Source organism: Sylvia atricapilla, chromosome Z (genome assembly GCF_009819655.1).
Source record: "Sylvia atricapilla isolate bSylAtr1 chromosome Z, bSylAtr1.pri, whole genome shotgun sequence".
Classification (NCBI taxonomy): domain Eukaryota; kingdom Metazoa; phylum Chordata; class Aves; order Passeriformes; family Sylviidae; genus Sylvia; species Sylvia atricapilla.
The window spans coordinates 84,282,144-84,297,647 of NC_089174.1; the positions used below are offsets into that span (position 1 = coordinate 84,282,144).

General features: G+C 38.4%; 1 protein-coding gene across 4 annotated transcripts in view; it reads left to right on the forward strand.

Annotated features, from left to right (window-relative positions):
- Nucleotides 1-14,241, forward strand: part of ZNF366 (zinc finger protein 366) — a 36,980-nt gene extending 22,739 nt beyond the window's left edge. For all 4 annotated transcript variants that reach the window (XM_066339752.1, XM_066339753.1, XM_066339754.1 and 1 more), the window contains 3 exons: nucleotides 282-473; nucleotides 6,158-6,332; nucleotides 8,298-14,241. In XM_066339752.1, the coding sequence (XP_066195849.1) occupies nucleotides 282-473; nucleotides 6,158-6,332; nucleotides 8,298-8,833 (903 nt within the window). In that variant the 3' untranslated portion in view covers nucleotides 8,834-14,241. The remainder of the gene's footprint in view (nucleotides 1-281; nucleotides 474-6,157; nucleotides 6,333-8,297) is intronic.
- Nucleotides 14,242-15,504: the final 1,263 nt, after the last annotated feature.

Sequence of the window (15,504 nt, forward strand, 5' to 3'; positions counted from 1 at the left end):
CAGCAGAGCAGGAGAGGGAAGCTCTGACACTGATTATGTCTGATTGATTTGTAAACAGACTCCATTATTTCATTAAGCTGACGTTTTGTTTCACTTCTCTGCTCCTCAGAAGCTTGCGAGAATTTGTCAGGAGAAAATACTTAGGTACTTTGAAAAACGTTAAAAGTGAAATAATTTATTATCGACTTTGCTAACGCAGAATGAATAATTCATAAGCTTCTGTACTGATGATTAAATTACCTAGAAATTTTTGTACCTACAAAATTGTCCTTTTCTTTCAGGGTGTGAAAGAGCACAAATGTGGAATCTGTGGCCGGGAATTTACCCTGCTGGCCAACATGAAGCGACACGTCCTGATCCACACCAATATCAGAGCTTATCAATGCCATTTGTGCTTCAAGAGCTTTGTGCAAAAGCAGACTCTCAAGGCCCACATGATTGTTCACTCTGATGTCAAACCCTTTAAATGCAAGGTAAGTGTCTTTGGTGGCAATATAATGACCCTACAATATATTTCTCTGACATTATCATCTTATGGTATGGTAGAATTAGAAAAACAAAACTTGGTAACGCATACTGCAGTCACATTCAAAAATTAGCATAAACCAGTCTGATTTTCTTTCTTTATCCAGGTTCTGCTTATGTAGCACAAAGTAATGGAGGTAAATGGTGGCTTACTCCCTTTCCCTTCAACATCATTCATCTTCACATAGATTTGGGGTTTTTTTGCCTTGTGATTGTTTAAGTTCCACAGACAATAAATGCATCTGGCATTTGCGTAGTAAAAACATCCAAACAGAAATTTAGGTGGTAGCTTGAAACACTGACAAAAAGCAGAAATTAAGTCATGCACCCTGCAGAGGATCACAGAAAAGCAGCAGCCACAACTTCACACAATAATGCTATGAAACAGTTCAAGAAAGGAGTCAGAAAAACCCACAGCAAAACGAAACTACAGAAGGGATTTGAATGGCCCAAGTGTGATTGCCAGACCGAAATTCAGGGCAAGATATCAGTATGCTAACAAAAGAGCCTCTGAGACCACCTAGCCTTTCTACCATCCTGTGCAAATTCTAATTTGCTGCTTTCCCCCAGCACTGGAGGCTGACATTGCCTTTCCATCCTCTCTTCTCCTCCCTTCCCATAAGCCTTTAAGACTTTATTGACCCTGTTTACTTCTAATACATTCCTTATGAATTATTCATATCTATATTCTTACTCAGTATTGGATGCTACGTCTGCCTATCTGATTCATTACTGTGATCATATGTTGTGAAGTCAAAGGTTGTAGATTTCTTCCCCACTTTAATTTGCTCTAAGGTGGCTGTGAATACAAATTGGAGTGTATTACCCAGCTTATGCATAAATAACTGAAGACTGATTTGGAAGCAATTTCTAGAACCCTTTCATCTTATATCTTTATGGTATTGATTGAATATTTTCTTAAAAAGAACATTTAATGAAAAAGTCGAGATGGATGAAAAATTTTAAATGGAATTGTTTTGTCTTCAAAAAATGTAGAATTTCAAAATGTGATAGGAATATATGATATTCAGTGCTAGTAATTCAGTTTTAGTAAGAAGATGTCAAAATGAAGCTTTCTGGCTTCATCATTTTGCTTTGTTAACTGAAAAATTTTACTTTGAAAAACAAGCAGCGAAGTCTTCCAACTTCAGTGTTTCATTTTAATTTATATATTATAAAAATAGCATTTTGTATAGTACTGCTTACATTATTCTATGCTGATAAAAGAATTTATTTTACTGAAATTCTTACAGTGTAACATGTCAGGTCTGGTGGAGGTTTTCGTTCTTTGAGAACATCTGTAAACCTGCCTTTTTGTTCCCATTTGGTTGAAATCCTCCTCTGACTCCTCAAACTTCAGAAAAGAAACTCAGTTTTTTGATCAGATTTTGTGGTTGCAGTGTGTGGATCCACATGACATTTTTGGGTACGTGCAGATTATCTGGAAGGTTGTGTCCAGCTCAGTGTTTGATGATGACAGACTACTCAGACTTGGAGAGGGCAATAGCTGGAACTGGGAAACAGAGTATCACCAGTGTGTTTTCCAGACAGTAACAAAAGCTCTACAGGAACACCTGTTTTTCTTATTTTTTTTACTTTTCTGTCCCCACCCAGTGTTCCTATGAGGAAAGAAACAAGAGAGCACAGTGAATCTGTTTCTCATATGGCTGAGGGGGCATGAATCAACATCAGAGCCCCCTGACAGTGAAGATTGCAACAGTGAGAAGAGGCAGAATAAGGAATCACTTTTTTGCATTAGGAACATCCCGACATTCCCGCTCTGACAGAGCCCTCAAAGACACTTGGAAGCATATATTCCTGGCTGGTACTTGCAGGGTTAAGGCAATGACCAGATAGCAGCCTTTTGGCACCAAGCTCCTCCTCAGCAGAAGGAAGGATATAGCTGTATGAACAGCCTGCTTAACAATGGCTCACATGTCCCCAGGGAACTGCCTGCAAATAGATTTCATCTTGCTTTCTCTTGTACTTTTCAAAGCTTCCTGTTTTCTCACGGTCCTTTTGGACAGTTTACAGTCATTCTCCCTCTCCTTCTTTCTTTGAGGAAAGGAACACCCTTCTTCTGAAGAAAAAAAAAAAAAAAAAGAAGAAGAATGCAAGGGAAAGAGAGCACAGCAGTAGCCTTTATACTTCACCACATGCAATGGTTTTCTTTACCTTTTTCTCACAGCAAAAGAAAACATGAGCTTTCCTATGTGTCTAATCACAGCTAAGCACATACTATCAGAAGTGAGTGAGTAGCAAATAGTTGTCCCTTCTGTTTCCTCACCCAGCTGCAGCCTGGATCTCTGATTTTCCTCTGAGGAGTGAACTTGTCTGTTCAAAGGCCTGAGCCCACGTTGTCTTGTTTATTTCTTTTTAAGAAAAAAACACCTGAAGGGCTGTGAAGGTATTCCACCAACTGGTGCAGCAGTATTAATCCAGATTTGTAGAGAAAGGCTCCATAAAATTTACTGTTTGTTTTAGTGCTGAAGTAATCGATTTTCTTCAGTTTCAGACCTCCAATAAAGGATGCAATGGATTTTTCTTCAGCCAAGAAAAATATCTGCAACAGGTGTTTTGAACACTACTTTTTTTCCCCCATCTAAAAATGTGTGTTTTAAATAGGAGTCACAATCAAAGAAAACGTGAGAGAGAAGTGCTTTGAGAAGAAACAGGTGACAAATTTAGAAGGATGATACTTCAAGTGCTGCCTTAGGAGGAGAAAATCTAGGGTTGAACTAATGTAGATTTTTCTAGAAAATGTACTGAAATCCATTCCACCAGCCAGTGCAATAAAGTCTGTTCAGCAGACTTGCAGCGGAGGAGTTCTCTTCAAGACCTTAATTTTGTCTGAAGTAGACAGCCTAACAGAAAATCTACAAGTAAACCATGTTGTTCCTGATATCACAAGTTTTTTTGCATAAACTCATCTCCCTGAGTGCTATGGTGCAGGGCCATGGGTTCTGCTGGAGCTTCTCCCATGGAACTGTCTCAGGATCATCTTTCACACCCTGCTCATCAGTCAGACAAGGCTGTCATGTCAGAGAGAAAGAAAACCTCGAACAATCTTCTGAGTCTGCCAACTCAGGCTCTTCATTTAGCATTAGCTGTGTACTCCAGCTAGATTTGAGTCGCAGTCTTGCAGCATAGAAGTGGGAAACCTATTTACTTTCACACCTGGATCATAGATGTGCATCTGGAAGGTGTCTCGTGCCTTTTTGAAATGAGCAGTAAAACAGAGATTATGCCACAGAGACCCATCATTCTGAAAAACAATTTTCCTATCTGCATTTCTTTAACTTCCCTGCCACACCTCTGCACTTTAGTACCATTTCCTCATGTCCCCAGAGGAGATTTCAGGACAAGAACACATTACACATCTCTAAGATATGCCTGATTCTGGGAAGTGGAAAACCTGTCAGAGACACAGAATTTTTATGCTGTAAAGAACTATCCTCTATCAAGTTCATGTCTTTTCAATATAAAGAAACAAAATCTGCCTTGACAGAAAGCAACTAAATGTTCCTCCTAAATCAATTTTAATACTCCAGACCTTGTAAAGATAAAGGGTTTGCATGCAGTACCAAAGCCACTCAACATGATTTTCCTTGGTTACCAGTTCAGACAGAGAAAATCTAGCTGTAGGAAACCAAACTCTGGTGATAACATATGTCAGCCACAATACAAGCAGATAACCAGAAGTCTTCAGCAAAGAGGTGTTAGAGAGATACTGTTGTTGACATTCTTGTAGCAGGAGTAATCTCAACATGTTACAGGTGGTTCCAGCAGCTGTAAAGGTGCATTTAGCTGCTGTTATTGCTATTACTCCGTGCAAGTTTTCTGTGCTCATTAGTACTCTCAGCAGTAGACAAGGGTCTGTTTCCTCCCAGCACTTTCTAAGCTATTTTGTGGTTCCATCATTCCTCTGAGTGTAAATAATCCTGCATATTAACTTTCTTTGAACGTGAAGAGGACAGCATTTTTTCCTCAGTGTATAGATGACCCTTGGAAACAGTTAACTTATTTTAAAATTAATTATTCACTTTCGGTGGATATTTTTTTCCACCAACTGTCTTGTCTAACACTTTGCCGACAAATTTATTTGCTAGCATTTTCGTTTTAGTAAAATCACAGACAGAAAAACACAAAAGGGTACATAAGCAGCTGAAGCAAATAATTTTTTGAAAAGCAAGTGAATAGTTTCAGACTCTTTCTTTTTGCAGCACTAACTCAGCCCTAGTTTTCATTTTAAAACAGTACACATGATAATTTTTGTATGAATGAACTGATTCAATTTTCCCTCTAGAGAGGACTTAAAACACAAAGCATACTGTACTTTTTCCCCAAGGATCCTTTCACTATCTAGATTTCATCCAGATATTCCAGGTGATGAATTTCTGAATTTACATCTACAAGTCCTGTATCAGTTCTTCTGTAATACCCAAATAAATAAAATTGTGATTCAGATTAAAAAAAAAAAAAAAAAAAAAAGGGAGAGAGAGAGAGAGAGAGAGAGAGAGAGAGAGAGAAATAATCTAGTGGAGTTTTAGTAATTTCTATTTAGTAACTGTCTGCCAGATGGTTACCCTGCTAGATAAATGTTTCAGTTACTCAATAGTAGTGACTCTGGTTCATATTGTAGTAAGAATAATTAAAAAAATTAAAATCCAATGGTAAGACAAGTCAGGAAAAGAAAATGTAGAAAGCAGACACAGAAGTTTGCAGAGGATGGAAATAGCCACTTGAATGTGAATAAAATTATAAATCTTGATGAGGAAAGACGAGAAGACAAGTAAGTCTGGATGCCTATAATAGTGATGTCAAACTCTCATGTCTTAAGAATACATGAGTCCAGACTACAAAAGGACCCATCTAAATAAACAAAAATGAATAAAACCCACCCTTATTGTTCCATCAAAGAGAAAACTGCACAATCAATGGCTTCAGCTGGCAGGAACATATTTCAGGGAAAGCTGAGTCATTCTTGTAGCCTCATGACTGTTTAAATTGCAGCTTATTCACCAGAGACAGTGAAACACAGGAGTTGATAAACAAACCATGAAAGAATCCGGGGAAAAAAGAGTGAGCAAGAAACACAGAAAAACAAGGAATTGCTTATTCTAGCTTTAAGCAAAATGCGCAGTCATTTTATTTCCATTTAAAGAGAAGTAATATTTTGCTTGACTGTTTCACAGAAACCCACAATTAGTTTTATTTTATAACCCCATTTCTGCTTGGCATTTTTCTTTATTAAAGGATAGATGTATAGGCTACAAATGGAATGGTTCACCAGGGCAAAAACTTGTACCTTGAATCTCAATCAAGTTAAGAGCCTTCCAGATTACTTCCTTAAGTCTTTCCCCTCCTCACAACAACATTGACTGGTTTTAGAGAATCCTTGGCTATTTATGCTGGTCACCAATATTAAAAAATCTCAGCAGTTCAGAGTACCTTAGATACTCAAACATATATTTTTGCCTGTAGGATTTTTGTCTGGAACTTTGAAAAGCATATTGAAGCCAAAACTGGCCAGACTTTAATTTGAAAAGTGTAGGTCGTATTTCCTTTAAAAACGTTGACCTTGAAAATACTGCTTCCAACTAATAATTTTCTTTTTTTACCGTTTTTACAGCTGTGTGGAAAGGAGTTTAACAGAATGCACAATTTAATGGGACACATGCACTTGCACTCAGATAGTAAGCCATTCAAGTGCCTCTACTGTCCCAGCAAATTCACCTTGAAGGGGAACCTCACCAGGCACATGAAAGTCAAACATGGGGTCATGGAAAGAGGATTTCATTCTCAAGGTAATAATTTTCACTAAGATCATTCTCTATGAGATCTGAATATGCAGATCAGTAAACACAAATGGGCTTTGTACTGCAGATCCACAAACCTGTGCCATGGATCCTATGCTATTGCAGGAGATAGAATCCCATAAGCTGTATTACTAGTGTTATTACCATATTAATAGCATTACATGTCAGTGATATGTGTCCCAAAAAAATCATAAATTAATCCTAAATTGAGAAAAAAAGGAAATCTGGAGCATTTATGGTCCTTTCTCACTGCTTATTGGATTCCAGTCTGGAACAGGGGTGGAATCTTCCATGGGTCTATATCCAGGAGCTGTGGTCATTCTGTATTGGCACAGCTGGTGTCAGATGAAGGCCAGAGGCTCAAGATCCCATTTACAAGATTTATACTCCTCAGAGTATAAATCTCACAGCATAAAGATTTTTAACTACCAAGGGCATCCTGCAAAATATTTTCTTTCTGCCACCCACCACATATTCTTCCCGAAGTCATCCTCATGTACACAGATCAATCTAAAGAAGTGGGAGAATTGTGGAGAATTTTTTGAGGGCTTGGGTATCCATGATATGGTTTTTTTAAGATTTCACAGATAAATAATTCTTTAATGGGCAAGATTTCTTGGTGTTCCTCATATTCAAGCTTTAGGGAAGCTTAGCACATGTTTAAAACACTTACTCTAATGACACTCAGTGTGAAATTTATTAAGACCCTAACAGCTAATGAAATAAGTGTTTTCTTCTGTAAATCTCTGCTGCAGCATCATGCTAGTTAGACAGTTGCTTGTAGCTGGAGATTGCCTAAGAGCTTTTCGTTGTCATTATTTTCATTACAGAGATTCTGCAGCCTTTGAAGCTTATCAGCTATGAGAAAATTTGTGAGGCCTGATACCTGTTTATGAATCGTTCTAACAAATACACCTTGTTGCAAAATAACATCTGCTGTCTAGTAAGACTGCATTGATCCTTCAGAAACTGGATTCAGTTACTGAGGGGAAAATAAAAAACAAAGAAAACAAAAGCAAGTAAAATAGTGGCTTCCATAGGTATTTCCTATTGGGTGAAATCCTCACCTTGTACTGTCACTAGTCTTTAATGAAGCTGGCTTATGCTTGCAGTATCTGAATTCTTTTAAACATATCCCAATGATGTGCACAGATGCCTCTTGGATAATCTGTATTTCCTACAAGAGGGAGGACACTGACAAATACTAAGACAAACCAGATCCAGGATTAGATGCATATTTATGTACACTGCTCAAAATCATAATTTGTTTATAGTGATTTCATCAAGCTGAAGCACTTTGTAGTGCATAGAGCTTTTCAATTGATTGTTTCTCAATCAACTGAAGTTGATTGGCTGAACTGGGTTGATTTCTCAATCAACTGAACTCAAGCAGATGAACGGGGGAAAATTAAGGAGACTCACAGACGGCTGAGACTGTTGTCTTTTTGTTTTTAAAGTATTAACTTTGAACCACAGTGTCCATAGAAAAAATACATGACCATGTTTTTAGTCTCTTTCACTCTTCTGAAAATTAAGATACAAAACCTGGGACTAGGATTATGGACTGTGATGCTTTAGACCCCAGTTTTCTTTTAAAAAAAGAATAGGAAGGAGGAAGTGAGTAGGCTGATGGGCTAAATTTGCTTTATAAAAGGCCAGATCATTTCACGTTTCTTCCCAGCTACATCACCCAAGGTCTGGCTGTATAAAACATTGTTTTGTGTGTCCAATTCTGGTTGTGAAGTGTATATAACAGCCCTCCTTTTTGCAGCATCTCAAAGGAGATGCCATGAGATACAACAAGTGAAATATTTGGAGATAGCTGGGTGGAAGACAAAAGTAAAATATTAAATACAAAGAACCTCAGATTTTGGTTTTTTTAGCCATGTATCAAGTACTAAAATTTCATATATATAAATTTTTCCTTTTCTCCTCTTCTCAAACCACTACCAGGTTTTGGAAGAGGAAGGATTGCTCTGTCCCAGACAAATGTCTTGAGAAGCTTGGAACAGGAAGAGCCATTTGATCTTTCCCAGAAAAGCCAAGGGAAGGGAATCTCATTTCATTCTGATGGTGAGAGTGCCAAGGGAAGCTCGTGCCAGGAGGAAGAGGAAGACAACTGCTATGAGGCAGAGAGGTACAGCCCTGCCACGTACCATCATGATGACAACAAGCTGTACATGGCTCAAGATCTCTCTGGCAAGCCTGAGTGCATGATCAAGGACTTCAGAGAGTCCTACTGCAGTGAGAAGGACGAGGTGTTAAGTGAGGGAGGACTGGGGAAGAGGATAGGAAATGCAGACAAAGAGGAGAGACGTGGAGAGGGAGAGCTTGCAAACAACAAAGAGCATCTCAGCTTTAGATCCTTTGAAAAGGCCAGACTTGGTCACTCTCTCTCTGATTACTTGTATTTCAAGCACAGGAACAAGAGTTTGAAAGAATTGCTGGAAAGAAAAATGGAAAAACAAACTATGCTTATAGGCATTTAAAATGGACATTTAAAAACAGCTGGGAAATGGTAACCAGATAGATTTTTAACATGAATTGTAAGCTACTAAAGCCTGAAAATCTGTAGTAGTATTTAGAAATAAATAAGCCAAATCATTAAAAATAATTTAGGGTAAAACACATACATTACAAGAATAAAGCAGCTCGAGGTCACCAAGAAATGCAATAGATATTGATAAATAACAGGTTTATATTTATCCATTTAATGTATAACAGAAAATGGGTTGGGTACAGAAGTTTACTTCCAACTATATGGGGATAGATACTTACATGCAATTTTCTACTTAGCAGAAAGCAACATACTTTAGCATCTGATTTGTTATCTGACTAAATATATAAGAACACTTCTAACCATATTCCTCAAAAGTATCTGAAAATATGAAGTATTTCACATTATAAACCAGAGTCCTATTAAATATGACGTGCATGAAAATGCTGTCAGCATTCAGAACTAACACAGTCCAAATACTCTGATTTACTGAGGTGACTCTTAGTTCAACTACTTACAATGAGAAATGGGAAACAAATTAATAAGAAATACTAATGTCTTGGGAGGCAGTAAAGGACAATTCTGTAAGGCTTTGAAAGGACTGGAATTTATTACAAAAGCCATGTTCATGTTTTTTCATGTTCAGCCAAAGAATGTTCATGCTTTGCTGCGTTTCAGCCAGTATGGGAATATTCAGAAATTCTTGAAGTGAAATAGCAAAGATTGTATGGACATTTTTTTTTCTACTGCCTGTTTAGACCAATACATTTACTGGGCAGCATTAGCATGCAGCATTCACAGTCTTGCCATAGTTACACATAATACAGTGTGAGTCATTTAATTGAAAAAATTACCCAGCTTTGCCATTTCTCTCTTCAGTTTATCATGACTAGTAAGGATAATTTTGAAATGCACAGATCTGATCAATTTTTGTTTCAGAAGGTAAAAACCACCCTTATAGAACAAGCAGTACCTCACAGAGGAAAACCTTCTTCTTATTGGGGTCAGAAATCTTCCCTTATTAAACTTGAGCAGTAAGCTGCAGGTCTTTCAGACAAATTTCACTCATGCTGCCTGTTTTTGTGGAGTCAAACTTAGCTTTTCATCCTCTGATTCCCATATAATTATAAGTTATACCAAACATGTAAAAACCATATGCCATTAAAATTTTAATTGCATGAATACTCTGAACAGCATATCAGTTCCTGCATCCTCAAGAAAGAAAAAAAAATCCTATTGCTCACGTGGAAATAAAAATTAAATTAATAATAAAATTTGTCCTACATCCTTTGACATACTAGCTCAAAAGGTTTAAATCCATATATATGGCACATCTCTTCCAAATATTATTACTTTCTTCACTTACCTGCCAAGTTCTTGATTTGAAATGCATTCTAATCATGCCCTCTATATAGCAAGTTATAATTAACTATAGTCATCTACTTACAGCTTGCTAAGACAAATCATGTAGCTGCAGCTCTCTGCCCCTGTAAGAAAACACACACCTGGCAAATTAATGATCCTCACACCTACCAGTTAATCAGCATTCACAGGATGAAGTCTTTATTCATCATATAAAACTGGATTTGTGTGGTCCAAGGCTTCAGGCAGTGTTTTCTTTTTTTTTCTGCCGAATGTGGCAGAAATTCATGCAGAAAAAATTGTTAAAAAAAGAAAGAGTGACATCCAGGTGACTGTTCCAAATTAACTTTACATCTGTTGTGCACATTTTTAAAAATAAAAATGTTATGCCAAATTGAGCTGGAAGATAGGTCACCTTAAACCTAGAATTTAAAAAGTCTTTGAAAGTGAGGTGTATTTTAGAGGTACGTAGTCATGTTTCTTCAGGGATGGACTGTTCCATCATAAACATTCTTCTTCCTTGCTTTAGCTGTAAGACAATACCTATTGAAAAAGAAGCCATTTTTCTTTCAAGGAAGACACTGGTCAAGCAAAAAAATTAGAAGATTTTTAGAATAACAAGTGAAACTGTACTCTTTCTTGGACTATAGGGCAAATGATCAGGTAGAAATTCGGCATGGTCTAGTAGATGGTCCCTCAGAAATAGAAGCAACTCCTTCAGTTAACTTCTTGGCCCTAGCTTGTCTCTGGCAGACAAAAGCTCCCATTTGAGCAGGTGTACAGCCAAGAGCTGGGAGTCACTAACTCTTAGAATTATCTCCCTCTTGGTGATGTAGTTTCCAGCTGTGCATGGTCCAAGATCAGTCCACTCCACCTTTCCAGATGTAATAGTTCCCCTGATAAGAAGAATAAGCAAGGAATCGGGAATCTCTGCAATTCCTAGAAAGGTGGTCATGCACGTGGCTGGAATTTAGCAAGTCCTTCACTCCTGTGGTGTGTAAAGCAGGAAAGTACACAGCCTTTCCATTGCAGAGTTTTGTCTGTTAATTGGAGAGTGCTATGGTGCATCTAGACAATCTTTATCAAGAAAGAAACAAAATATTATACATCAATTGCACTCTGGACAAATGGAACAAAGGAGATATTTTTAGCAGATTTCAGTTCCCAGCCACTAATATCAAAGGAAGTATTATACCTGGGCTTTGGCAAAGCTTTTGATACTATCTCCCTTGGCATTCTCCTGGAAAAACTGGCAGCTGCTGGCTTGGGCAGATGAACTTTTCTCTTGGGTATAAAACTGTCTGCATGGCTGGGCCCAGAGGGTGATGGTTAATGGAGTTAATTGCAATTAGCAGCAGTCACCAGTGGGGCTCTTCAGGGGTCAGTCCTGGGACCAGCCCTGTTTAATATCTTGATTAATCATCTGGATGAGGGCATGGAGAGCCCCCTCAGTCACTTTGCAGGTGACACCAGTCTGGGTGGGAGTGTTGATGTGCTGGAGGGCAGGATGGCTCTGCAGAGGGATCTGCACATCTGGATCATGGGCTGGGGCCAGTGGTGGGAGGTTCAACAAGGGCCAGGGCTGGGTGCTGCCCTTGGCTCACAACAGCCCCAGGCAGGGCCACAGGCTGGGGCAGAGGGGCTGGAAAGCTGCCCACAGGAAAAGGAGCTGGGGCTGCTGGTGACAGTGACTGAACAGGAGCCAGCAGTGCCCAGGGGGCCAAGAAGGCCAATGGCATCCTGGCCTGGACCAGCAATGGTGTGGGCAGCAGGAGCAGGGCAGGGATTGTCCCCCTGTGCTGGGCACTGCTGAGGCTGAACCTCAAATCCTGTGTTCTGGTTTGGGCTCCTCACTCCATGAAAGACACTGAGGTGCTGGAGGGAGACCAGAGGAGGGTAAAAAGCCAGAGTTTATCCCCGGAGGTGTTCAAGAAAAGATTGGATGTAGCATTTAGTCTAGTTGACCAGGTGGTGATTGGTCAAAGGAACCAAATGATTTTAGAGGTATTTTCTTACTGAAATGCTTCTGTGATTAGGTGATTCTGCAGCTGCAAATATTATGTCTACTGGAAGCACACAGTCCAGAGTTTCCTTTCTGACCTTGTAAGAGAATGTGCCGGATGTGTCCTTAGGAAAGTAAATCATTGCAGACAGTTCTGGGTTGTCTAAATGGTTAATCCAAACTCCTTCAACCACACTCATTGAAGTCAATTTACACACTTCTACAGTTGCAGTTCTCATTGGACAAGAAACATCTGACAGATGCACACAAACAGATGGAAAAGAGTCCAAGAATGGCAATACTATTTGCAAGTAATTCATAATATGAACCCCTTCTCATCACGTTTTTCTAGAAAGCAGAATATTTCTTCACAATGAGACTTTGAGATTCTGCCCAGTCACAAAGTCACACTAGGCTAATTCTCAAACACACAAGTCTAATTCATGTTAGAAAGGTAAAAAAAACTCATTTAAAACTGTAAATCATCAATAAGAGAAATTACAAACAAGATTGTTACTTACATAGGTAAGAAGACAGTGCCAAGTGACCCAAACAAAGTGATTAGGGGATGACAGTCCTCCCTACCGTAGAACATAATGCAAATAGGTCTAAGACACTTGTTACAAAGAGGCCTCAAGGGACAGATTAAAAGTGAAATAACAGCCTTCATTGTGAAGCACCTTGCTTTTCAAACATTAGTTATTTTCACACTATTTACATTGGCACCGCTTTGGGAACAGACAGTAACAGCCTTTGCTTTTTAATAGCTTTGAAAATGCTTTATAGAAATTTGCTCTCATAATGAAGCTATTTCCCATTTGTAGTTTTCAAGGGATTAGCTTCCTTATTTTGCCTTGTGTAGAGGCTCAGAAGTCCAGTAGAGACATTGCCTGTGTCCTGGACATTGGGGGATATATTTTCTTCTTTTTATCATTCTTAATGTGAGTTTATCTATTGTCTTCTAGCTATGTTGTGGAAAAAAAGTATTTATCTTACTATTATTCACTGTTATTTGGGTTTTCAGTTTATGGGGACACACGAAACTAAAGCCCAGTCTCCACCACCTCTGTATAAAAGCACATCTATACCATTTCCCTGCATTGTTGATGCAGCCTTGTTTTATCCTTTCAGAGAGCATTACAGCAAAGAGGATGGCTACAAACTTGCACAGCTGAGATGCTTCCAGAAGTCAGGCTGAGGAAAGATAAATTTGCCCTACCACAATGAGTCAAGAGAAGAAGGCATGTGTTTTGTTGGGTTGGAGGTTTTTCTGATGTTAAGGGTAGCAGGGAGAGTTCTGCAAGGTACACTGGAGTGCAGAGTAGGTGGAGGAAAAGCCAAAATCTGGGCTAATAAAGTTTAAGGGTGAAGATAGACAACATATTCACAGGGAAAGCAAAGTTGTACGTGACCTTGGAACAAGGTGTTTTCACCAGATGGCCAGAAGGACTCAGCCGTCTCCTTATGAAACTGGCTGCCAGACAGCCCTCTCAGTTTGTGACAGCAAAGACACAGGTGCTCTGTGTTCAGAAGCTCAAAGGGTAAAATACTTTATGGTAACATCATAATTAAAGTTTATCCTGTGTTGTTTCCTGTAAAACAAGTTACTGGAAAGACCAAGTAATCCTACTGCACCCACCTTTTTAAAACTCTGTGTTTGTCTACTACCTATTCTTTGATTTCTCTCTTCATATGGTGCTGCTGGACTCTGCTGTTTTGAGTGTACAGTTAAGAAGTAATATAAGTACCGTATTTATTATTCCTAGAAGTTTTAATAATTATTAACAGTTTTGAAAATGTCATGTCTGCTTAGCTGAACAAGATGTAACAGAGCTAACATTTTGTACTCCTAACAGATTTTGCAAATAATGTGATGCATATTTATTTCACTTAGAACATCGAGTTCCTATTTAAAGCCACAGCTCATGAAGTGAACCAGCTATATGTGAATCTTTAGTTTCTGGCTTTCTATCTCAATAGTAAAAGTATGTATGATGTATTGTATTAATTTAAGCAAATAAATACATACTGGAGAAGTTGCTGTACTTTGTAGTGAAATGGACATGGAGTTCTTGGTGTTCTAGGTATTTTATATGGAAAATGCATGGGTTTGGTCTGACAAGCTCATCCTTCTCTGAGCACCATTGAAGAGAGGTTCTTGTCAAGTGAAGGCTAAATCAATGATGGAGGACTAGTTAGAGGACAAGAGAAGAAGAGCTGCCAGGTCCCCTAAGGCAGAGAGATAATTTTATTATTACAGACTACACAGAGGACATGAAAAATGCTGTGAAGTGATTACAGTATTTGTAAACTTGGCTTCAGACAAGCTAAAAGAGAAGGATCTTTTCCTTGGAGATTTTTGAAGAACTGCATCCTGTAAAAAGAGAGGAAAAAACAAGCAGCTGTATGGTAAGATTGAACTTAAGAAAATAGAATTCCTTATAGCTTAAGGAATAAGCAGAAAATTGGAATAAGAGACTTAATGTTATTTTTTCTAAATGAAAGCATCACTTTTAAATACTAATTTACCTCTTGAATTTGTTTGTTTGAATGAGATCCTGATAGACCTCATAGGCATCATCAGACTTCACAGAGAGGCATTTCAAACTTCTTAAGCATAGAGAAAGCAACTGGAATTTTTGCCATAACATAATTCAAATAATAACAAAGATAGATATTCTCTTTCTAATTCTCAGAGGTATATTCCTTAAAAAGTGGAAGAAGGCTTATGCAAACACTAGAAATACGTGCTGGAGGCTAAAAAAAACACCAGAACTAAGCCTTTGTTCCCTTGCCCATTTTCTTTTGTTTTCCCTGATGCTTTGATGGTAGATAACAGCTACTATTAGGATTATAGATGAGTATATATCATGCCTCTACATGAGGAGGCTGAGGAGATGTTGAAGAGTGACCTGGTTCATTCCCATGTGATTCAGTATCAGTGAATCTCAAAGTTTATCCTTTGTCAGTCACAAAAATATGATTTAGAAAAATACGTTTGGTATTTTTCACAGACTTCCTCTTCAATTTAGCTCAAAACTGAGCTATGTTCATTTAAGGTTTCACTCAAATTTTCAAATTATCAGAAATTAAGTAGATGAGAAAGGGAGCCTCTCAAATCCTCCAGGGGGGCATTTCTGTGACAATAGTGGCACGTTGAAAGGCCCAGAGTTTCTAAAAGTATGGAGAGAGCCAAATTAATACACAACCTCTTACCAAATTTGTCCCATTAATACACTCCTAGGCTCACGCAGTGTGATACAGCTAAATGCATTTGCCCACTGGATCATAAAGTGAAA